This window comes from Netta rufina, assembly GCF_964035555.1.
Source record: "Netta rufina genome assembly, chromosome: 6".
NCBI lineage: Eukaryota > Metazoa > Chordata > Aves > Anseriformes > Anatidae > Netta > Netta rufina.
In genome coordinates, this window is record NC_140129.1 from 12,453,016 (window position 1) to 12,477,556 (window position 24,541).

General features: G+C 36.9%; 1 protein-coding gene across 7 annotated transcripts in view; it reads left to right on the forward strand.

Moving 5' to 3' along the window:
• PCNT (pericentrin) overlaps positions 1 to 24,541 on the forward strand; it is a 79,446-nt gene that overhangs the window by 47,731 nt on the left and 7,174 nt on the right. For 5 of the 7 annotated variants that reach the window (XM_084289264.1, XM_084289267.1, XM_084289266.1 and 2 more), the window contains 17 exons: positions 1,342 to 1,569; positions 4,856 to 5,026; positions 6,337 to 6,489; positions 7,091 to 7,261; positions 7,521 to 8,639; positions 9,357 to 9,893; positions 10,919 to 11,018; positions 11,469 to 11,623; positions 13,288 to 13,485; positions 13,827 to 14,000; positions 14,635 to 14,830; positions 15,419 to 15,641; positions 16,116 to 16,266; positions 18,104 to 18,808; positions 19,295 to 19,572; positions 20,353 to 20,455; positions 22,638 to 22,802. In XM_084289264.1, the coding sequence (XP_084145390.1) occupies positions 1,342 to 1,569; positions 4,856 to 5,026; positions 6,337 to 6,489; positions 7,091 to 7,261; positions 7,521 to 8,639; positions 9,357 to 9,893; positions 10,919 to 11,018; positions 11,469 to 11,623; positions 13,288 to 13,485; positions 13,827 to 14,000; positions 14,635 to 14,830; positions 15,419 to 15,641; positions 16,116 to 16,266; positions 18,104 to 18,808; positions 19,295 to 19,572; positions 20,353 to 20,455; positions 22,638 to 22,802 (4,827 nt within the window). The remainder of the gene's footprint in view (positions 1 to 1,341; positions 1,570 to 4,855; positions 5,027 to 6,336; positions 6,490 to 7,090; positions 7,262 to 7,520; positions 8,640 to 9,356; positions 9,894 to 10,918; positions 11,019 to 11,468; positions 11,624 to 13,287; positions 13,486 to 13,826; positions 14,001 to 14,634; positions 14,831 to 15,418; positions 15,642 to 16,115; positions 16,267 to 18,103; positions 18,809 to 19,294; positions 19,573 to 20,352; positions 20,456 to 22,637; positions 22,803 to 24,541) is intronic. The other 2 variants (XM_084289269.1, XM_084289265.1) reach the window with 2 other exon arrangements.

Here is a 24,541-nt window from a genome sequence, read left to right on the forward strand (position 1 = left end):
TGGCAGAGTGTATTATCCATGCTGGAAGACACCAGATTGTCACCTGCCTTCTGTAACCTCTGATAGGAGCTCATTAGATTTATTTTTAGAAGTAGAGTGGTTATATATCATTCTGCACTCATCTTGGTTTCTCATTTACTTTGATACCATGCATTATGACTTTCTGAGGCTGTATCACACATACAGCCTACATGTTCTTTGTATTGTGGCAAAGATTTTGCTTTGAAGTCCATGTGACTTGTTGAAGGTAGATCTCTACCCAGAAGGTATACCTCTGTGGCAGTCTTTCATTAACTCTTGAACATACAGAATCATAAAGGATGTATGTAAACTTATTCAAAGTATGTCAGAGTGTTAAGGCCATATCTTGCTTTCCATCCAAGATTGTTAGATGGATGATAGTTGTTTAGGAACCACTAGTGTTTATGTGGCTTAGTAAAGGGAAATTTTGAAAAACATAAGACAAAAAAATAAGACATAAGAAAAACATAGATGATGTAACTATTTGCAACCTCTCTCAAAAGGATCAAAATTTAATGGAGAAAGGGACACAATGGAGGTAGCTAAGCACATGACATTTGTGGATAGGATGAGGTATGTCTGCAGTCTGCCAAAACACATCAGAACAGTTCTTACATAGTTGCTTAGTGAATCTGTATTGTCAATAACTGCTTACCTTGCACCAAAACAACTCAGTTCATTTGAAGTTTTAATTTCTGCATGTAGTAGTTAGAGGTTCATAGTTTTTCCCTTTGCTCTTCAAGATATACGAGTGGGATTATTTTTTATTTTGTGAAAAAGTGCTGACTGGTGCTTGGAACTACCATCTGAGAGTTTTCCATGGGGATGAAGGTTGTGGAAGTGTTTCCTTATCTGCAGAATTGCAGCACTAGCTTTCTAGCAGTGTGGTATTAGACATTGATTAAGTTGCATATTTTTCTTTCAATTCTTGGTGTTTTCTTTCAAACTGTAGTTTCCAGAAGTAATGAAAAAGGCTTCTGAGGTTATAGAAATACATCCAATGCTATTAGTAATGATCCATTTAATCTTGAGTATTTTATCTTAAATTAAATAAAGTTCCTTCTGATGAGCATTGGGACTATTAAAAATATAAAGTGTGTGTAATCAGTTTTGTATTTAAGAGCCACTGCATTTGGAAAACAAGACTTCAGAAAGTTACTTTTTCATCCTTTCTCCATGTCTGATTTTATTCTTTTCTGGGATCTTAGTATTAGTTTAGTTCATAGTAGAATTCTTCGTTCTTAGCATGAAATGACTCTTGCCTCCAACTGGAAGCTTCTTACGTTGCCTGAATATCTATATAATGTGTTTTCTGTATAGGTAGACTCTCTGCAAGCAGAAATAAAAGAGAAGATGGATGATTACAATAAGCTGTTATTAGAAAATGAGGAAAAGCATCAAGAAATCATAGCTCGTGATAAAGAGATAGAAAAACTGGTGGCACAAGTACAAGAACTGGAGCAGAGCAGTACTGAAGTCTCAAAGACCATTAACTACTTGGAACAACAACTACAGAAAATGAAGAAAGTAGAAACTGAATTAAAACAGGTAACTTTAAAATACTTAGTTAATTGGAAAGACGTTAGGCAGATAATGTCTTTGTAGCAAATATCAATGACTCTGTTACAGTGTTCTTTGAGACTCTTCCTTGCATTCAAGGGTGAGTTAAACCATTTTATTAATGGCAGACATTGCAGCCAATGTTTTAAACAACCTCTGCATTTATGGACCATAAGCCGACTTATTATATTGACAGCTGTCATGTTTTGGTGGATCAAAGGTTTTCTTCTCTGGAAGTTCCTGAGAGATAGTATTACTAAATATTAAATCTGGTGGATCTTCAATAAGCAACTTTGTTAAAATTGTATAAGCTTAATCAGTAGCTCTTCTTGCTATATGCCACTGGAGCCAGGTTTTTTGCCATGCTCCCAGAATTTGTTTTGTTACTACAGGAGATTTAAATACAGCTTAATTAATGGAATTGCATACTGCTTAGCAAAATTGTCTCCTCACAGACATCTCAATAATCTTTCCTACCTTGTTAGGCTAAATGTTTGTTTCCTCCCAGCAGTTTTCCTTCAATAAATGTTGTTTGTGTGTCTGTCAAGTTTGAGGATTCGAGAGTAGTGTGATCTAAACTAAATATTCTCTATTATTCTGTAAATAGTTGCTTCCGTTATTTTTTACTTTAAAAATTGTGAACAAAATATTTTTATTTTAACTTAAGCTGAACGTGATATAGACTAGCCAGTTTTAGTGTAAGTACTACTATTACTATCTATTTGGCACTTGTGAGATTGTATCTGGAGAATTGTTCAAGACTCCCCTGAACAAGAAAGACGGGAATACTAGAGCAAGTTTAATAAAGGTCCAACAAGATAAGATGGTTGGGGGACTGAAGTAAATGATTTATGAGGGGAAGCTGAAAGACGGGGTTTGTTTGTCTTTGTGGAGATCATATTGTTGCCAACAACCATATAATGTGAAGTTAGAGAGAATATGAAACCTTGAGTTGCATGCTGAAAGGATGAAAAAATACAAGCATAAACTGCAACAAGGAAAATTCCAACTAAATGGCAGTGGAAAAAGTCATACTGGGGTTAGTCAATGTTTGAAAAAGATATTCAGAGTGGCAGTGGTTTCTCTAAAATGTCTAGAGTTTGGCTGTCCAAGGCCCTGACCAGAGCCAAGTTTGTTCTGCTGTCAGAGGTTGAACCAGAGACTCTAGAGACCTAAGCTATTTGGTAATTTAATACAAATGCGTGAAAGCTTTGTTTTTTTTCTGTTTAGTTTGCTTTGGAGTGGACAGAGACTGCAATATGTTTGTTCCTGAAATTTTGCTTTTTGTCCAGGCTTTCTTTTATCCATGTGAATTAAAAACATTCTTCTAGCTCTCTGAATGTCCTAGTCAATTGGTTGTTCTTAAAGCTCATAAGCCAAATTTAGACTCTTTTGAGAAACTAATTCACCAGTTTTAAACAAGGTTACAGCTTTGAATTTACTAACAGTAGTCATTGTAACGTGAGGCAATTCTGTGCAGAAAATAGATGTCAAATGAGCTCTCAATGATTGCAAGTCATGAAGTTTTTCTATAAAAATACATTTGATTTGAATGGCGACTATAATTTTTACTACCCCCAAAATTCCAACATACAAAAATACAGGCACTGCAGCTAACAGACTAGTGCTAATATGAAATAGGCCTTGGAAAGAGTAACTTTGAATATGGAACAGTATCTTTTTGTGAAGAACAGTGTCTTAATTCACAGTTATCAGATCTATTTATCATGTCGTCTGCCTAGAGTAGGTATTCTTTGTTCTTTTCTGGCCCAATTTCTTTCAGCTGCCCAGGTTGTTGGTAAATAACATTGATGGTTTTGGTTAGGGTTGTGCTGGGAGAGGCTTGGCCCTTCTGAGTTGATGGCCCATTCTTTTGCTTTGAGGTCTTGCAAGTGGGACTCACTTAAGGAGCCTGTTATCCTTATCCGACATGTTTTGCAATCAGACAAAGGTGGTACCACAGTATGCCCTAACTTCACGGGCATCCAGAATCAGGTTTTACATTGATGCTTTGCATAAAGCTCTGTTTTTTGCCTGGGTTGCTGCTTGCTTTTGCTGGGTCACTGTTATGACCTTAGAACATAGCAACAGAAGAATGTTAAGAGAAACATCACTCTTGTGTGCTGAGCTGTGCAGACACCATGACACACTTGTAGCTCTGCTGTGCAATAAATGGAAGAACATCTGAGGGGAAGTGGCCTGGTTCTGCAGTAATCCAGATCTGCATGTAGTTATTGGGAGCTTTTTGTGAGTGATCAAGATGAACTTCAAAATGGTGCGGATAATGTCTGTCTTTTTAGTTGACATCGAAACTGAAGATAGACACCGGTGTTGTTTGGGTTTCATCATAGTGTATGGCAGCAGAAGACCTGAGGGGCTGGTTAATATCACAGATACTGTGTGATGGCAAGAAAAATTCATCATAACTTAACTGGCTGTATCCCCTGTAATTTCCCCTTTCCTCTTGTGTGTTTTGTGTATGTGGGGACTGCCCCAGAGCTGCCAGAAGGCCAGTGGGGAATGCTTAGAGGCTGGTGGGTGGAAGTCCAATGGACCCTTCAGTATCTGCATAAAGTTTTGAGCAGCTCTTTTAAATACGTGTTGTTGGGCGTGCTGTTTTGGTAGTGTGGTACAACATAAACTTTCTGATTTTTTTTACTTTTATTGACGTCTCTTTCATTTTAAGATCAGAAGGTGCTGTCGATGTACTCTGGGTTTTAACTCTCTTTAATTAGATAATAAATAGTAAATTTATTTTTGGCAAATTATATAATGAATCGAAAATAATCCTTCTGTTAGAGGTTTATTGAGCTATGGTCAGAATAAGTGTTGAACAGCAGAGGCAGTTCCTGCTGTAGGTTTCATGTCCAGCTTTCCTTTATCGTTTTAAGTACAAATATGTATGCATGCTATTTGGATGACTTCCTAAGTGAATCTTTCTATGTTGGACTGACCCAGATCCTGAGGACTGTGTTAGAACCACAGAGAGGACTGAAGGAGAAATTTAAAAATAAATAAATGAAGGAAGAAAACTATGTCAACTTGTTAGACCACAAATCTGATGCAAAAATGTAGTGCTGGTGCTTCATTTTATGATTTATCATGATATATTTGTAGGAGATGTTTGGTCTACCCAAAACTCTCCACCTCTTATATTTAGCTTGTTCTTACATTGGATTTTTCTGGGAAAAAGAAGTTTTCTGGTAGAATTATTCTGTCCAGATGGGTTTGTATATTGACAGCAATTAACTCTAACATAAAAATTCCTTTGCAGGATAAAGAAGCATTGCAACAGCAGCAGTACAATAACCTTATTCAAATCTCTGCCCTACAATCTAAATTGGATGAAGCGAGGCACAGAGTACCCACAGAAGGCACTTCTGACCAAGGGCTGAAGGAACAGTTACAGGCAGAACAGGAAGCACTTGAGAGGAAAGAGGGAGAGGTAATTTGAGTTTTGTTAGTGTTCTGTAGATTTTTGGGTCGCTTACATAATTCTAGAATCATTTTGTGCAAACTTGTAGCTGAGAATTTAAGCCATTCAAAGATCAAATGACAAAAGTTCATGTACTAAGTGTGCCTTTTTGACTAGTATTCTCTGTGGTTTGGTGTTAACTAAGCTTCCACTTTTTTTCTTTGTTTTATTGTCCCTCTGTCTGTTTCCCATTCCTCTGGAAATTGTCTTGTGATGATTCATATCAGCTTTGATTGATCAATTTCTGTTGTAAACTGATTTTCTTCCCCCCCCAAAGTTGAGGTGCAGCAGGAAACAGATAAATTTTTGTTTGAGAGTAAGTGATGATCCTTTTAAGAAAAGGAGGGCCAGTGATGCATAATGGTGTCATCTGACCCTCTACAATTTGTGGGCCAGAGAATTTTGGCGATGAGTACTTGTACCAAGCTAAGCTAAAGTGCAATATAACTGATAACATTATTTAGACCTTTTTTTGGGTGCACATGCACACCCACATACTCATCCCTCATGCAGTATTTTTATGTAATTTTGCACAATTACTTTTGCGTACGTAATATACAAACATACAGCCCAGTTTAGGTTGTGTGAAGAAAAATAACGTATGGATGACCCTTCAGTTAACTCTACACCTTTGTTTCAGAAGCAGTAAGCTAATAAAAACTCATTTTTTACACATTGAAGTTTGTATCTCTACAAGTCTTATTTCAGGATTCACCAGTCCCTCTTAAAGCACTTGAAACTCACTACACAGTAAGGCAAGAGAGAAAAACCATGAGAAATATGTAGTTACTGACTCTTACAGGGTGAAGTTGTCAATGTTCAGATTTCTTCTAATAGTTGTGTACTGGGATTAGCACTGCAGTGCTAATTTCCCTCTTTTAAGAGGAGGAGAATGGTGTTTGGGTTACTGTTTATGATTACATTAAACATCAAATGCTAACGTTTCTCACTGCTATCTCAAACTACATCAGCGGTCAGACCCTGATTGTCAAGAACGTAAATTAACACATCTTTTATGACCAGTTAGATTTTATTTTAAAGAAAACAGGCAACCACCATTGCAGCAGTTTGGTACCTAGCTGAGGAGCTGGAATACTAGCTTCTTACTCCTTTTTATGTCTCAGATATTTTATTAATTTATTGAATTTAATTAGGGAGAGTTTAAACCATAGAATCTGCTGAAGCTACTTGTTGTAACTAAACATAGCAATGAATGAAACTTTATTTCCTGCTTAAATAGGAGACTAAATTAAAACAGCTATGCATTTTCTTATTTCTAGATTGCAAGCTTGTTAGAGCAACTAGATCAATATAAAGATAAACTGACAAGTAAAAATGAGGAGATACTGCAGCTGAACTTGCAGCTAGAGTTGCAAAAAAACCTTAGCACCTCCAGCATCAGCCAGCTTCAGCTAGAGAATGCGTGCTTGAAGGTAGGTTTTCTTGGCTTCAGCGTGTTTCAGGTAAAACTTCAGATACCTCCTTTCTTGAGTGTTGTGGTCTTTATCTCATAATGTGATAAATATGTACTTCGTTTCTGTTGTCAAGTTATTATTGTATTCCTATTGGGAAAAGATATCTAGAACAACAACAAAAACAAAATACTATAGATTCATGCTTATGGCATTATCTTCTGTGTTCATTTGACACTAAAAGCTTAGCTTTTCTTCTGGTCCTGATAGATTGAGCCTGCAGCATTGCTGTATAGTAAACATGACACTCTTTTGTATGCATTCCTGACTGACCTCTATGACCACAGCAAATGTTGTTAAGTTATAAAACTGGTTGGTTGTCAGTATGGCAATTAGTGTTTATCTGTTACCTTGAAAGTTAAGGAACATTGTGACAATTTAATCCAGTTGTACAAAACCAAATGAAGGAGCTATTGTTGTGTTTTTTTTGTTTTGTTTTGTTTTTTTAATTAACATTATAGTAAGGAGGAGGGTGTTTAAGTAAAGCCCTTAGGTCTGTTTTGCTACTAGGCTGGGGGAGAAAGTAAGTCCTTTTGAATGAGACTTCTGTTTTTCTCGACAGGAGGATCTAACAAAACTTCATGTAAAGCAAAATCAGGATTTAGGTACTAGTGATACCTCAGCTCTGTCATTCCCGGAAGCACTACTTAAAGAAAAGAATCAAGAAATTGATCATTTGAATGAACAAATGAAAAGACTCAAGCATGAGCTAGAGAACACTCTGGAGAATACAGTAAGAAAGTTTACTAGAAGTTTAGTGCTTTATTTTGATGTAAACAACAAATACAGAATCAAATTGCAAATGAAGACTATTTGATATTTCTCTTAGGAAAGTAGAGAGTATTCTGAGTAGCTACCCACCTGAAATCTGTAATTGTTTCTGCTATCAAATGTGTGATTTTAAAAAAACGAAACAGAAGTAGTTTGAATTCTATGTGCAATAGCAATTCTTCCTACGCATATTAATATTCAGACCTTATCCTTTTGCTCAGGTTGTGGAAAACCAAAAATCTGAAATTGAAGAACTCAGATCTCTCATTGAGCACCTTCGTAGTGACCAGGAACGGCTGCGTAAGGACAAAGATGAAGAGGTAGAGCAACTTCATGGTGTAATTGAGAAACTTCAAAAAGAGTTGGCGCAGTTTGGACCAGTATGCCATGAAGTTAGTGACAACCAAAGTGATCTTTATCAACTTGGATTGGAAAAATCAGCAGAAGACCTTCAGAATGAATTGAAGGGATTGACAGATTTTCAGGGTGATACTGATGTGGACAGAAGAAATGCATTGCTAATCACCAGTGTGAGAGAACTTCAGGAGAAGCTAGAGCTTGTCTCAACTGCTAGAGAAGCTCTGCAGCAGCAACTGGAAGACAAAGAATCACAGTTGAAAATGGAAGTGGAAATTTTAGAGAAAAAATGCCAAAACGCACAGGAGTCATCAAAGCAGCACCTTGCAGAACTAACCTCTCTGAGAATACAGTACAATGCACTTCAGGAAGAATACAGCCTTTTCCAAAAACGCACATCTCAGAGAGAGGTTGAAGCAAGAATTACTACTTCTCGCATTCAAGAACTTGAAGAAACTCTGAAAGAGAGGGAAGCAAGTATTCTAGAAAAAGATACACAAATGAAGATAATGACAGATCAGAGAGAAGCTGACAAAAATGAGTTGCAATACTTAACAAAACAAGCAGCAGAACTTGAAACTGAATTGAAAAAGAAAGATGCAAATCAGGCTCAAGATGTTTATAGTCTTCAGTTACAAGTTTCTAGACTTGATTTTCAGGTGCAAACACTGAATCAGAAAGAAGCAGCTAATCAGAGAGAAATCAATGAACTGCGAGGTAGCACTGCAAAATTGAAAGATCAGATCAGGGCATACGTGAAAGAGCTTGAAGCCTTACAATTGGAAAGAGATGAACTTATTTCACAGTTGAAGTTATCCAAGTCAAAGGAGCAATGTAATAATGAAGATGCTAACTTTCTCAAGGTATTCAGCCAAGGAGGAAGAAAAGGTGAAGCCCTTAAAAAAGGAATGGAGGAATTGGAAGGAGTGGAAGCTTATGTTGATCAGTCACTTCCAGTTTTGCTTTCCCCAGCTGATATACTGGTATGTAATTATTTTATTAATACTATTATGCTGTTGTTTTAAATAAGCCAATATTGTGAGTCTCTACAGCCCTATCGTTATTCCTTTCAGTGCTGTAATAGTAGAAATAAAAGTGCTGATGGCCTGTACTACTACAGGTTCTAAGAAAGAGTGAAAATGAATATATAAATGTTATATAAATGGATGTAATGAAAATTAGGAAATTAACCAAAATGAAAGCTGGAGGTGCAGCAAAAAGGTGTTTGTTTCTCCTGGGCTGAAATGACAGGTACAGGAACTGTACACAGAGCTTTTTATTTTAACTGTTTTGTTTGTTTGTTTTTTTCCAGTGCCCTGGGTCAGGAATTAAGATAGTTAGGGGAGATTTGTCAAATCAGGAAAGCAACGTGTTTTGATTTTTATTTATTTAAAAGTAGGATGATCATCTACATAGCTGCAAGGAATATTGTTTTTCCTGTTTGATGAAAAAGTCAGCTCTGCTGAAATAGGTACACTTTCTTATTGTATGGGATTTTTTTTCCCTTTGATGATACACTTGTTAAAAAAAAGCCCGTTTAGTTTGTATATCAAATAAATGAAAGTGTTGGATTATTGTATAAAATCTGGGAATAATAATAGATTTGATTATAATTTCTGCAATGAGTTTTTAAATATATGTTTTTCAGTTTGTAAAATCATATTTAAATTGCATTAAGAAATAGTTTTATCTCGTTGTAGGAAAAAGGTGAAGTTATGTTTGACTCTATGACTCACAACACAAATATAAAATCTCAGATTAAACAATCACAGGAAGATATCTCAACTCAGGAAATGGACATGATGAACAGATCTGAAGAGAAGCAAAATTTGAAAAAGCATTGTCAACTAACATTGGAAAATGATCAAAGTCCTGATTCTCCAAAAAACAATTTGAACATCTGCTACAGTAAAGAAACACGTAAAGATTTCCAGGATTTCATTGTGGATATGGCTTTGTGGGGTTCACCTGAGATTGTGAGGAAGGAAGATGCAAGCATGGAACTTGAACCAGTGCTTCATGTGACACCCTTTTCAGAAGCTGAAAACACAGATTTTCAAGTGGTACACGTTAGGTCATCCCTTCAAGGAGATAATTCTCTTTTGATGGGATTTTCTAACCTGTATGAAAATGGCAGTGAAGAAGCAGTACTGGGAGTAGATGTAAAATCTCCAGTTTTCTCTGAAAGTACCTATTCTGTTGATGACAATGAACACGTTATCGAGAAAAATTTGTTGGTAAGTGATATTTCATACCTTGATTTCATTGTATTTACACAAGACTGCTCAGCTCTGTTCCCATCCTAAATCATTGTTGGATGATTGGCTCTAAGTAGTGGAAAATTACACACAGACACACAGAGGGTACGAATAGCGTTGTTCTGGATGTACCACTGTTAGAACCTCTCTCACTGTCAGATACTGGAGCAAACTCTGGGCTGTATGTAAAGGGAATGTCTTCCTGCAGAGTTCAGCTTCTCTCGGACACACACAACTTAAATTGACAGGCTCTGATAGAGGCCAGAGAATTTGGGCTTGTTTGGGTTTTTTGGCTCCACATGAAATTTAGCATGGCTCTTATTGTGCTGGTGCAGTGGGCCATTCATGAGAGAGGTTGCCCTTTGTATATTGGAACTTTATATTGAACTTCTAACCCTTTTTGATTTGAAAATGAATAATCTTCTGGATGCTGACACAACAGTGGATGTTGTGTGTGTGATTTCAGGTTGGCTTTTAGGGAACCTCATTGTGAGCTGTCCTTAAGATCCAGTCCACTGTTATACCCCCCATAGACTGAACAGATTTCAGTAGAGGCTTATAATTTCTCCTCAATTACCGTATTTTATATTTTAAATTGCACAGTATTGAAATTTATTTTCATGCTGCAGAAAGCAAGTTTTTGTTCTACTTGCAAGTTGTAAAGTGTATGTAACGTTCCTATTTCTTCCATTTTGCTACAGAAGAAAAGTATCTAAAGGGAAATTATTTACAGTATTCCTCAGAATGACACGTCATCTGAGACTAAATGCGAATGCTTCTCTTTCAAAGACTGTTCTGTTTCTTAAGGCTACTGAAAGAGAAAAATGTAGACAGAATGGTTTTCAAGGAGTACTGGTGCTGCATGTGCTGTCATTTGCTGCCTCTAACTCTTCGAAGGAGTAGGCATTTACTCAAGTCAGCACCAGTAACAAAGGTGCTGTAAATAGAGACATCTCAACAGCTGGGTTGAGAAAACTAAGTTAATGTGAAAAATTATTTCCAAGCAGATGAGAGAAGCAGATAATCTAACCCCATCTGATTTGCAAGATGACATAAGATCAAGAGGATCTGCCACAGATGTGATGAGCAATGAATATGGCAGCAGTAAGTTCAACTTTGTAGATTCCTTTCACTTTTTTGATAGCTTCAGGAGAAAACTATTCTAACGTTGCCACTTTCCCTGATTTTCTTTTACTGTGCATCTTTTTTTACTGTGCATCTTTTATTTGATATCTGTGCCTTTCTTAGTTGGTTCAGAAGACGGTCACGCTAGTGAAAGCCTACTTTTCCATCTTCGTCCCCTTTCATACTGGACAGGAGACATGGGGTTTTGAGTTTTAACTTAAAATCATCATTGTCGTTCCTGGTGCTAAAGGCGACTTCTAACCTTTTTACCTGATTAAGTTGGTTCGGGTTGAAATAACTCTTAAGTTATTTCAATCAGCTAACCATGCGTTTATGCTAGCAGAAGGAATCACAGTTATTTGTAAGCAGTTATGCTGTTTTCATGTTCTCTTCAGCTTTCTAACACCTGGGGGCTGTCTCTTTCTCTAGGTACCAGCTCAAATTTGGCAGCTAAACTAAAGCAGGAGCTACAACCATCAGACCACCTAGATGCAAGTTTCATGGCTTACATGCAGTACCGAGGCATGTTTTCAGATGTTATGGAATCAATGAGAGAAAAGGAAGTACTTTCACCAGAGTTGAAGGTAATATATTGCTAACATAAACATACTATCAAATTAAAACTGAAACAGTAGAAATGAAATGCTAATATAAAATGGAGTTAGCTGTTGGTTTCTAAGCTAACTGCTTTAGAAAATTTACACAGTGAACTGTTCTGCAATGGTTTAAACCTCAAGTTGATTATGATTCTTGAGACAAGCAAAAATGACTCATATATAACAAGCCTGTTGACTTGCTTGTACTCGCTAGAATTACAGAAGTTTTGTTAGGACAACACTGGTGATGTTCCAGCATGTGGCAGGGCTGATTTGTTGATTGATGAGTTTATCTCAGAGGCTTTACAGAAAGCTGTTTCATAAAGAAATATATATAGTTGAAATGGTGCTCCCTTGCCTGTTTTTGACATTCTGATCTGATGGAGATCTGTGGAAACACCACTGTATGGAGGGATCTTTCAGATGGTTCAAAGAGGAGGAAAAAATATACACAAGACTGAGCAATGATTGCTTACTCCAGTCATTAAAGTGAGTTCAAGAAGGTATATATCCCAGGGACTCTTTTGGTGCTGTAGCTGAGCAAGCTCTTTGTGATTCCAGAAATTCCAGCTGGTAGAAGGGAAAAATTCAGTGTTCCAAATCATCTCCTGTGTGAGGATGGCAAGAAGTACAAGGCTTAGTGTGGTAGACTACAGGGTTTTCTAGTACAATACTATTTGAAGAAACTTAAGTAATGTAAAACTAGAAGTATATTTCCCAGTGTGTACTTGCTGCCTCCCAAAATGTCTAACAGACACTTTCATCAAGCTCGGAAAATGAAGGAAGATTTGAAAAAGTAGAGATTTATTTTTTTTATTTAGTTGCTTTTATGGATCATCAGTTACTGACTGGAAGATCTAAGTGCATGTTCCGATGCTGAATGTTTAGTATGACATTTCAGTGTGCTTCTGCTTCTCTTGTTAATATTTACTAAAGGGTTGCATCATTAAGCATTCCTTCTTGAAGTATTCAGTATTTTGATTCCAGATGCAGAAAAGCAACTTGGGTTGATTCAAAAGTTAAGTCATGCAGAGAAGTGCAAAGAAGAATACAAAAAGTTAAGGAAAAGTACCTTGTATTGTTGTTGTGGTAGCAGTAAGTAGTAAAGAGAAAAAGTTCTATGTCAAGGTTGGGTTATTTCTGGTTAAATGTACATAGAAAATGATTTAAATCTCCAGTGACATTCATCATAATGAGACCAGAAAACATTTGTGCGTGATGTAATAACTTGTGAATGGAGAATTTTATTTAAAAGAGATTATTTTACCCAGTAATATCAAAGGAAACAGTTTCTACTGTGTAAATTAAGATTATGTACAAATAACATCTCTTGAAATAATCAATCTGCTAAATTAAGCCAAGGTTGTCTAAATATATAATTTTCTATCATCACTGGAGTTTAATAATATGACTTGATAGAACTTGACCTATTCCCGGAAAAAGTGTTTAAGGGGTGTGTGTGCATATTCTGAGTTTACTAAGCATGTTAAGTACCAGGGCAGAACTTCATGCCTTTACTGATGTTACAGCCTAGGACAGCCACCTTATTTTTGTTGTCTAGTCCTATCAGACTCCACTCATACATTGTCAAGATGCTGATGCCTGTTTCCTAATGTTGAGTGTTTTCTTTTTGTTTTTTTTTCTCTTGTCAGACTGTGCTGAAGATGGTATATGAGGAGAGCTGCAAAATATTGGCTTTGTCAGAACATTCCTTTGGTTTTAAGGATCAGAAAAAGATTCATCAGACCACAGCAATGATGGAGGGATGGCAGAAGGAGGGCATCGCCTTGTTGGAAGCTATACAGTCACTGAAGGATTATCTTAGCAAGGTGGCAGATAGAGGAAACAAGGTATGAAAATAAAGATGTCTTGTACCCTTTAAAAACTGGTTAACTTGTTTTGTGTGTGTATATATGGAGAGAGAGATGTATTTTATATATATATATACTTATATATATAAAATAAGTATATATATATATATAAGTATATATATATATAAAATAAGTATAGTACGTATTGTATGTGTTTATATATGAGGAGCGGGGGACTCTTTCTGAGATTTGAACAGGCCTCTCAGACACCTTTGGTCTGCTTGAATTAGCAATTAGTTTTATGCAGTAAAGATATCAAAGATATCTGTAGGTTACAGATTGGTAAGAGGTGCCTTTTTTTTTTTTTTTTTTTTTTACAGGAACATTCAGATATTACTGCTGACTGGAGAGCAGAATTTCTCCAAGCAGTACAGAGTGTGTTTGAGAAGGAGAGAAATGTGTTGCAAATTGACTTGAAGTCTCAGTTCTCCAATCCTGGGTGTGGCGATGAAGTTTCATTAGCAGAAAGGCTAGAGTATATCATGAAACAACAAGTAAGAAAACCTTAGTGTTATGCTCCTAAATCACTTCTATTCCCCATTCTTTATTTGGGGTTAGATCTGGACATGTTGCATGGATACCACTATTATTTTTATAAGTTTGTTACTTCCATTGTTAAATAATACCATGTGCATTAATTTGGATTTTGTATAGGATGAGTAGGCTTTTCTAGTCTGTTTTGACACTGTTTTTCTCAAGCTCTTCTATTATAGAGCCTATTGATTATTTTACCTGGCAGCCAGAAAAAAATAGTGAGCAGGAGACTGTGATAGGGAAAAGGAAATATTTGATAAAAGAATCCCATCTGGAGCTTCACAAACTTCTGTTGCAAAGGGTGTATCCTGAGCTAACTCCATAACTGTTTGTTGTTTTTTTTAATTATTATTAGTTTTCATCTTGGTAACTGCTATGTATGAACTATTATTGTTACTATTATGCTATTTCGAAGCTAATGAAATGAGGTCTTTTGTTACTTCATTTTAATTCAAACAGTTAATGTTAAATATTTATTTAGTCATTTGAAGTTGCCTCTCTGTAAAACTTGTACTGAGTGGTTCTCTAGGGTTTATCTCTGTTGAAAGAAAAATGGAGATAGACTTGTAGATTTAATAGTTGTATCATTTTCAGGAGGAACAGAGGCAGATGGTTGTAGAACATCTTTTCTCTTCAGATCGAAATAGCTTGCTCTCTGAGATACAGGACCTTCGAGCTCAGCTACGCATGACACACCTTCAGAACCAGGAGAAGCTGCAGCAGTTACAGGAAACCCTTACAAATGCAGAAGACCATGGGAGCAAACAAGAACACCAGCTTCGGAGGAAAGGTAGTAATTGCCAAGTTCTCGTTGCCCAGTTTTCTCTGTCAGTTCTTTCCTTTTTGCATAGCAGATAAAAAGCCAGTTTTAGCAGAGGAAGAAGTGGGCCTTTTCTTCTTTCTAATGTCATTGTTTAAGATAAATCTGTGAAAAGCAAAGAGAAACTTTAAAAGAACCCAAAGCAATTGAGTTGAAGGCTGACTCTCTGTATGTATACAGGAAAGAACATTAAGTCTAGTAAGACACCCGTGGTTGTTTTCAGGGAATTCTTTGTATATATATATTTGCTAGTAAATGTATCGTTTTGTTTAATGAGTTATAGAATCTATGAGTAAAAGGTTATTTGCAGTATATCACAGTAGGTCTTAAAGTCTCACTCAGTTTTTATATCCTCACTTTTCCTGGTCCACTAGCAGGCAAAGCTGTAGCATATGTATGCATCTTTCTGCTTGTTCTTATAATATTTGAAAATAAATAACTTCTCAAGACAAGAATGCTTTAATACAACTATTTTTCTGCAATTTGAAGCAGTGTAACTGACAATATATTGTCAAATTCTCTGTAATATAAATAACTACTAACATTTTCTTATCCTAGTTGAATTATTAGAGTATAAACTTCAGCAGGAAAAATCAATTGTAAGTGACTTGCAAAGCTCATTGTCTGAGGAGCAGAAGAGAGTCTCTGAGACATGTGAACTCTTGAATCAAGAAAAAGCAGAAGTATCAGCCCTGAAGTCAGAGCTATATGAACATAAGCAAGAGAATGAAAGGCTACAAAAATCCCTAGAAGAGCATCAGAGGGAAATAAACAAGTTCCGGTGAGCAGTAGATTTTATTTATTTAAATTTATTGACAGGTCTGAAAAACTTTTATACTCATTGGGATCACAGATGTGCCTCTGTCACTTTTCATGGATATGTTTGCTTTTTTTTAGTAACAAATTTATTTATTCATTGATTCAAATTCAAATATTTACCTTCCCAGTAGCACTTAGTTCATAACCTTCTCAGCAGTCAAGGCATGTTGTATAACTGTAATAAAAGTACACAGAGAATTGCCTCTTAGAACCACTTCTGTTCTACCAGGATAGATAATTTACCTATATCTTTTAGTAGGTACTAACTAGGACAATTTTAGTTTTGCTTGCACTGAAGTAAGCTGTTTTAAAATGCTAAATAGTTGTGACTTGAAACTGACCTTCTTAACTGAGGCTAACTCACAAAAAAGTAATCCAAAATCACTTGCAATGGATGTTCTGTTCAGAACATAAAGTGTCATTTTGAACTTTTCAGTTTTGAATTGGAAAATAAAGAAAAGGATTTGACATCTGCTCTCCAAGAATTGCAGACCGAACGCCTGAGAGAAACAGAGCTGCAAGGCTTGCTTGAGGAACAACAGTTCCAGCATAAGAAAACAGAAGATGAAAATAAAAAGGCCTTGGAGGTAATGCCCTGCATCTTAACTTCGTGTACAAAAGAAGTGAATGAACGCATTTTTGCACTGTTTTTTGTATCCAATGTTTTTGTTCAATAACAGTTTTTAAAAAATAGAAGTTACTTCTACCCATTGTGCATAGCATTTTTTCCCTTGCAGAATTAAAGCTTTCAGTTACTGTCTGCACATACAGAAATAAGCAAATGTTGTATGCATCTTTTTTATATCTTAATGTTTTCAGAGCCTTATACTTTCTCTTGGGGTCAGTTTTGTACTGCCCCTACTGTACAGTGAAAGCCAGATTCTACAATTGTGTAATTGCACCCTTTATTCCAGAGCAAATATGCCATGAGGATGTGCTGTGTATGATCAACTAAGATTATAAAGAAAACCATTTAATGATACATACACTTGGCAGAGAGTATCTGGAACCTTTCTGATGTAAAATTTATTTTTGGAGGTTAACCAAACTTTATTTATTTCTGTACCCTTTCTTCTGAACCGAATAGAAAACAAATGAACAGCTTTCTCACTGATACTGTGATAGCAGTGACTTAGTTCTTGTAAAAGACTTTAGAATGACTAGAAAATTATGATGATTTAACATAAACCTTTTGCAAAATTAGAAACCAAAGCCAAACTCTAACTCCAGAACAATCCTGGTTAGATAACCAAAATGGGGAGAGACAGTTCTGACTCTGTTTTTTCTAGTCTGTCTTCTCATTTGTTATCTTTCTGATAGGTGTTTGAGTGTGTAGGTGTTTTGTTTTGTTTTTCCTGTTTGTGTGGTAGGCATGGTGCTAACATGTTCCATCTTGTAAAAGGACTGCTCAGGCAGAGAAGACAGGGACCACCTTATTTAAAGGCTAAAAAGAAGTGCATGGCCCAAGATATGGAGTTATGCTACAGATTAAACTGTTCACAAGTGCCACTGCAGAATGCTGATGGAATACCAGTTTGTGCCAGATGTCTGCCCTATAGCCACATGACCTAGATTCCTATATGGCCAGAGAAGATCTGGTGCTGACTGGAGGGAGAGGGTAGAAACTCCTCGTTAGGACTTCAGCAGTGCTAGTTCTGTCTGCAAGCATTGTGAGACTGCCCATTCAGTTGCTTCTTTCCCTTTTAAAGATGTGGTGATGGCAACGCACTACCTCACAAAATTGACCTGAGAATGGATTATAATCATCAGTCTATGCTGTGTGCTTCAAATAGATGGGCTGTAAAATCTAGAGATTTTACAAATGCTCCTACTGCTTAAGCGTGTTTGGTTCTTTTAAATCCGTACAGTTTTTTCTGCTTCAGGTGTCATTTATTAAGGCATTTGAGTGATGTAAAGAACATTGACTACCAATGAGGATCATACTGATTGAAGAGGCAAAAAAAAAAAAGTGCTGCAAGATGTTTTAGTATGATCTTTGGTTTTGTTACTTGGTGTCATGATGGTTCAGGTTAGAAATTAGGAAATATTTCTTCTCAGAGTAGTCAGGCAGTGGAACAGGTTGCCTAGGGAAGTGGTAGAGCCACCATTCCTGGGGGTGTTTAAGGAAACATTGGACGTGGTACTTAGGGACATGGTTTAATGGGTGATGTTGGTAGTAGAGTGATGGTTGGACAAGATGATCTTGGAGGTCTTTTCCAACCTTAATGATTCTATGCTTCTGGCACTCATAATTAGAAAATTAAACTTGTAATTTTTAATTAAACTTTTTAATACCTGAACTGCTCTAATTCAATCTTGAATTTCTCCATGGATAAAACAGAAGGTTGAAAATTGAATGCTTGCCTACTCCAACAAAGGAATGTTTATGCTAGAATATTAATTCATGCCTCTCCTTTTGAGCAGGATTTGCAGGCTGCCTTGGAGCTGCAGTCAGTGCAGAATAGCCAGCTGTCTGTATCCTTAGAGCATGAGCAAATGATAAATGATAATCTCCGCAAGGAACTTCAAATAGAACACTCACGCTGTGAAGCGTTGGTGTCTCAAGAACAGAAAAAAGTGTCAGAGCTACAGAGAAATTTGGAAGCTGAGAAAAATCGTTCATTGGAGCTCTTGAATTCCTTGAATCATGAACGTGTTTTGACAGAACAGTTGAGCATGAGAGCTAAGGAAGACGCTTCTTGTCAGCACAGGGCATCATTGCTGGAACAAGCCTTTATCCGAGAGCTTCAAGCCAAGCTGGAAGAAGAGAGGTCCCGAACAACAGAGCTCACTGCTATTCTTGACAAAACACACCAGAAGGCTGTTCATTCTAAAAGGCAGCTAGAGGCTGAAGTACGGATGCGTTGCAAAGAAACACAGAAGGAAAGAGAGGTCAGTAACCAACTACAAGCTACAATGAAGTCTCTTCAGAGTCAAAAGCAAGAGGTAATCCACTCCCTAGAGGCCCAGAAGGAACGAGAGGGAAAGCTGAAAGCTGATGAGGAACAATTGCAGTTAGTCTTTGAGACAATGCAAGAACAACATAACAACAAGAAAGAGGAGAAAGAGCAGAGGCAACAAACAGAAATGGAAAAAGAGACAGACAGGCAGAGAGATCAAGAAAGACTGGTAATAATGTTTATTCAAGTCTTCTCTTACTCTGGAATAGCCATAAACAGAGAACCTGTAAATAGTATTCTTCAATTAAAATACCTGAAACAAATTGCTCTGAAAAAAATCATTAGACAGCTGTTTTTCTGCTTTTTTCACCATTCTTGTTTCCAATTTCACCCTTCCTGTTTCTTAGCTCCTTTCTCGTTAGAGGCGGAGGGAGGCTTTGTAGACTCTGGAGACTTGTCAGTCACAGAGTCTGGAAGTTTTGGAGAAGATGCCTTATCTATAGTAATTAAACGGCTTACTGGTGGCCCTGGAGTGCAGTAATATGTCTTCTCCTATAAGGGGTTTGTGGGTTAAGGAACGCACTGAGATGGGTATGTTAGTTGGGTGTGATGCTTTTATTTCTGTTTATGCAGACTGAGAATATATTATATTTTTATATAATCTGTATATGTATGCATAAGTAGCAATTTATTACTATCTATTCTGTTCAAATAGAAAAATTTGGAACTGCAACACCAGAGGGATGAACAAAAAATTAAAGAGCTGCAAGGAATACTGGCAGTATTAGAGTTAAGAGAAAGTCCTTCGTCTTCCAACAATCAACGAGAACTGTTGTGTGCTTTAAACAAAGATCAAAATGCCAAACAACCCATGACAAAAGAAAGTGAAAAACTGAACTTGCAACAGCAGCAACAGCAGCTGGAGAAGATAAGACAGCAGTTGCTTTTTGTAGCTGCATGTCTGAATGAGTTCATATATAAAATAGTAGATAAGTGAGTAGCCATTTAAACTCTGTTGTGGAATAGTAATTTTCTTTCCATCCTGCTTCTAAACTCATGTGGGTCATGGCTGAAAGCCCTGTGCTGAAGGAAATGACTAGTGTATCACTTCCTCTGCTTACAAGACCTACCTTGTGTGAAACCATGGTTTCATGGTGGCAGCAGACTGTTTAAAAGGTTGTCATCACACTGCAGCCATTCCTGTTAGAAGCTTGTGTGCCTGCTTTTGAACTAGATCTGTGAAGTGACTTTGCTTAGAAAGAACAAATCCATAAAGAAAAACCTTGAGTTGGAAAGAATTTTGTCAGTTTGATAACTGTAGTAGTTTGATTGGAGAGCAATCAAAAAAAAAAAAAAAATCAACACAGCTTCAGGTTTGGAATGGGAAAATCCATCGAGCATGGAAGAGAAAAGGTAGTCATCAGGAATGAGTGGCCAAGCAGCAGTAATTATTTTTTTTTCTTTGGCAACAAAGTAAAATACTGTGGTAACATTTAGCTGCAGCCTGAATTTGTATAATAGAATTTCAGGCTGGCATAAAGTACAGGCTTCTGAATAAATTCTTGTGCAGCAGTATTTAGAAATTCTACTCTTTAATAAAAGCTGTTAATTTCTTTGTGTATTTGTAGTATTTTGTGTAGTAAATAGTACATAAAGACAGCATCAAGATTTTAAAAGGTATTTCAGTGGGGAGAAGGAATCAGATGTATACTAATCTCAATACAAAATTACTACAAATCAACCTGATACTGAAAAAGTATTTCAATTTAACAGAACAGTTAATGATTGGTCTGCATCAAATAATGAAGCTCTAGCATCTTTACTGCAGATGTTAAAGGAACTGAAATCAGATTTATTGTCTCCTCCTGCATCTCAGGTGAGGAAAACAGCATATATTTGATTATTATGAAGTTGTTCTTTATTCTTTGGGTTCTAATATGTACATAAGTTGTAGTGGTAGTGATTGTTGTGTTGTGTTTTTGTTGTTGTTGGTTTTTTTAACAATTTTTCCTTTTTGCCGTTGGGATAGGAAAAAAAAATAGGAACACTTCTATTTACACCATCTTTATGTTCGCATATTTAATATCATACTCTTGCACTTCGTGTATTGTGAAGTCTGTTTCTGATGCCATTTTTTTCCTAGCTATGTAATAAGTATGTAATAAGCTTGAGGTTATCAAACCCTGGGAAATGTTGCTGCTTCTTCTGTATGCATCCGGACACAGTTATTTTCCATTAAATTGCCAAGCAGTTTTCAAAAAGTGTGGTAATGGTTTTTCATCTCAGGAGGCACGTCTTGTTTCATGTTTGCGGTATTACAGATATCTTATACCTAGGGATTATTGAAAACTGAACTCGGTTCCATAAAATTCCATATTATTCACCACAGAAGTTTGTACTGTCATAAATATCTTTCTTTTCTATTTAAGAGAGCTCTTCAAATGCATTGCAGCCATTCTGACCTTTTTTTGATTTATGGCTAACAATCTTAGTTCTGTTAAATTCATCCTTCCTCTACTCCCTCATCTGCTTGACATACAATTTTGTAGAAGATCCCCCAAAAACCTACCTTTGAGAAAAAGTTGTGACTTTTCAGAACATGAGGCTTTTGGTAACTTCTTTTCTCATGTTCTTTGTAATACAAGTCTGATCTATGAACAGCTGGCTAGGCATGGTGCAAGCTCTCTGGTAGGTGTCTCTGAAGTTGATTTGACTAAGCCTTCCTCTCACAAACCTATATGGCCCTCTGCTGTGGACAAAATGGTCAGAGAGCTTGTGGGGAATAAGGACAACCTAATGGCTCCATTTAAACCTGACTTAGCAGAGGTAAACTGTTTGTCTGGCTTAGCTTACTCCAAGTTATTACTTTACTGGAATAGGGGAAAAAAAAAACTGAGAAACATGTTTGGGTCCTTTTTTTTTTTTTTTTTTTTTTGGTATAATTAGGCCATTGTCTTCAGAAACTCTGCTATAAATGCTTTTCAGTGCTCCTAAATTTTTCTGAGGTCATCTTCTGTTAGCAGGCCTCTTAACATTATTTTTTTGGTATTCTTGGTATAACAGTCTGTTCTGTTGTTGGATCAAACTTTGGTACTGGAGGAAGCAATTGTAATGATCACAAAAAATACAGGGACTCTATTTTTGTTTAATGAGAGGTTCCACTTAAAAACCTAAAGACGTGCTTTTCTTTAGTTTAGAGAACAAATGCACCTTGATGTCCTTAGTTCTGTGGTCACAAAGATCCCTCCTCTCTGCCCTCTTTTCAGGCTTTTATGTTCTCTAGAATTGCCTCTTGTTTCAGGTTCCTCCTTGAATTTCTCCTTCAGTTAAGTGTGCTGAACTACATGCTCTGGAAACTGAAGGCATTTACTTCTGTTACTTCCTTGGGTTGTGATAAGTAGAGGACTATTAGGTATACAGGCAAAATGCTACAGAGGAATTTGTACCAAAACAAATAGGCAGTAATCGTGCCAAGTGATGCAGTGGAAATCAACCTGATGGATATCAGATAGGACTCCTCAGGTATTACAAGCATCTGTTACTGCCTTCAAACTGAGCTTTTGCAGCTCTGTCTACAGAATGCCTAGGATGGCAGGACTGTAATCCTTACTGGGATGCTTGCTGGCAAGACTAACGTAAAGTAGCTTCCGTCCAGTTCAGTGTAATACAGATGGGTTTTGTTTCCCATGTTTGAACTATTTTTAATAATAATTTGAACTATTTTAAATAATTATTATTTGACATAATTGTATGTCCTCTGCTCTTGTTCTCAAGATGCTATTTTGTCCCACCTCTGAAAGTATAGTGGCACTGATCAGACATATACAGAGGGAAGGAGTGATTTGATTAACAATTAATTTGTAACTTCTTAACTAGGGCTGCTTGTGTATTTCTGTTTACTTTTGTACCATTTTGTCCCTGAATGCCACTAGTGACTATCAGGATAGCTGTTTTTTAGTCTGTCCGTAAAGTTAGGTTATTACTTCCACAGCCAAATATTTCAAGTCAAATAATGTGTGAGAACTATCACAGCTCATGTACTTTTGTTTTCTTTTTAGATCAGATCTACAGATGATGCTGATTCTGTTCAACAACTGGAAAGAGACGCTTGGCAGCAAGAGAGAAGCATTCTGCAGAATGCACTGAAGCGGGCAGAGTCAGAACTGGCTAAAGCAACTGCTGAAATTGAAAACAAACCAGTGGTAGAAACTTCCAGTCCTAAGGTAAAATGATAGTGATGGCTAGCCAATGGAGCATCTGGAGCTTCAGGAGCAGACAGTGCTGGAAACATTAGCACATCATTTAAACCGTTGGCACTTTGCTCTCAGTATCTTTGTCTGTTGCACAGATTTGCTGTGTGAGAACTATTACCAACTCAAGGTCATAAAACCGTCTGGAAAGTTCAGTCCTTGGATTATCATTCTTGATCATTGCCTAAGTGATTATTGTCACATGTAGAGCAACTAATTTAGTAATTCTGCTTGGGTTGTCTTTATTATTAATATGATAAAAACTTGCTGTTATAGGGGGGCAGGAATTGCGCAGTTCAGATTTGTAGGGATGAAATTGTTTAGGTTGGAAGGTCTTTAAGACAACCAAGTCCAACCATCAGCCTGACCTACTGAGTCCCATCACTAAACCAAGTCCCTCAGTGCCATGCCCACACGACTCTTAAATACCTCTAGGGTTGGGGGACTCTACCACTTCCCTGGGCAGCCCATGCAATTCTTAACCACCCTGTCTGTGAAGAAATTCTTCCTAATGTCCAATCTAACCTCTGCCGTTTCCCCTCAGCATCCTCCAAAACAAACAATCGCAGTCCCCTCAGCTGCTCCTCATAAGCCTTGTTCTCTGCTCCCTTCAGTGGCTTCCTAGCTCTTCTCTGCACATGCTTAAGCAATTCAAAATCTTTCCAGTAGTGAGAGGCTGAAAACTGAACACAGCATTCAAGGTGTGGTCTCACTAATGCTGTGTACAAGGGGACAATCACTTCCCTGGTCCTGCTGGCCACGCTGTTTCTGATGCAGACCAGGCTGTCATTGGTGTTCACTGCTTGCTCATGTTCATCCAGCTTTCAACCAGCACCCCCAGGTTCTTTTCTGCTGGACACCTTTCCAGCCACTAAGATTTTAAATATCTGTCAGTTTATGGCATTTAATTTGAATTTAATGCTGTAATCTTTTGCTGTAATCTTTTCAGTTGCCATTTTAAAAGGTGATCTTATAGTTAAATGATTTCAGAAGCTGCATAGCTGCATATTAAATTAGGAACATTCTTTCCTCATATGTCCTATGTCAGAAAAGATCCTTTTTAACTTTCTTGATATTAGACAGAAACTTGCACCAAAAGTCACCTACCTTTTGGAATCTCTTTCTACATTTAAATGTGAGGGAGATCCGGATTTCTTGTCAAAGCGTGAAATTATCAAACATCTAGATTTTCATATTTCTTTTTTCCTAATCTTAAATACTTTTATTCTGACAAACTTAATTATAATTAAATTAGGTGGGTACTTAAACTGATGTGCTTTATGGTTAATATTTTATACAAGTGCTATTTTAATTGTTAAGGAGTAAAACAGTTTTTGAATCTCAGGTATGACAATTTTGTTGTGAAACTTTCAGGACATTTAAGGCAGTCTGATACTCCAAAGTTGTGTGCTTTTAGCTAGGTACAGAGGTGTTGCGGCTGCCCTTGTATCTGTAGTATAGACACCACATGAAGACAGTACACCAATCAGACATCATGCCAAAACTTTAGTCAAGTCAAGACTCCGTGGGTGTACAGAAATTCAGTAGACTACTACAAACCTTCTTATATGGTGTTCAAAGTACAATACCACTACTTTGTGACTTGGACAGTTTTGGTGCAGAGTTGGTAGTACAGATACTCATTCAAAAATTCATTTTAAAGAGAAATGTACAGTTCTTCCATACTTCATAATTATTAAATAGCTTTCTAC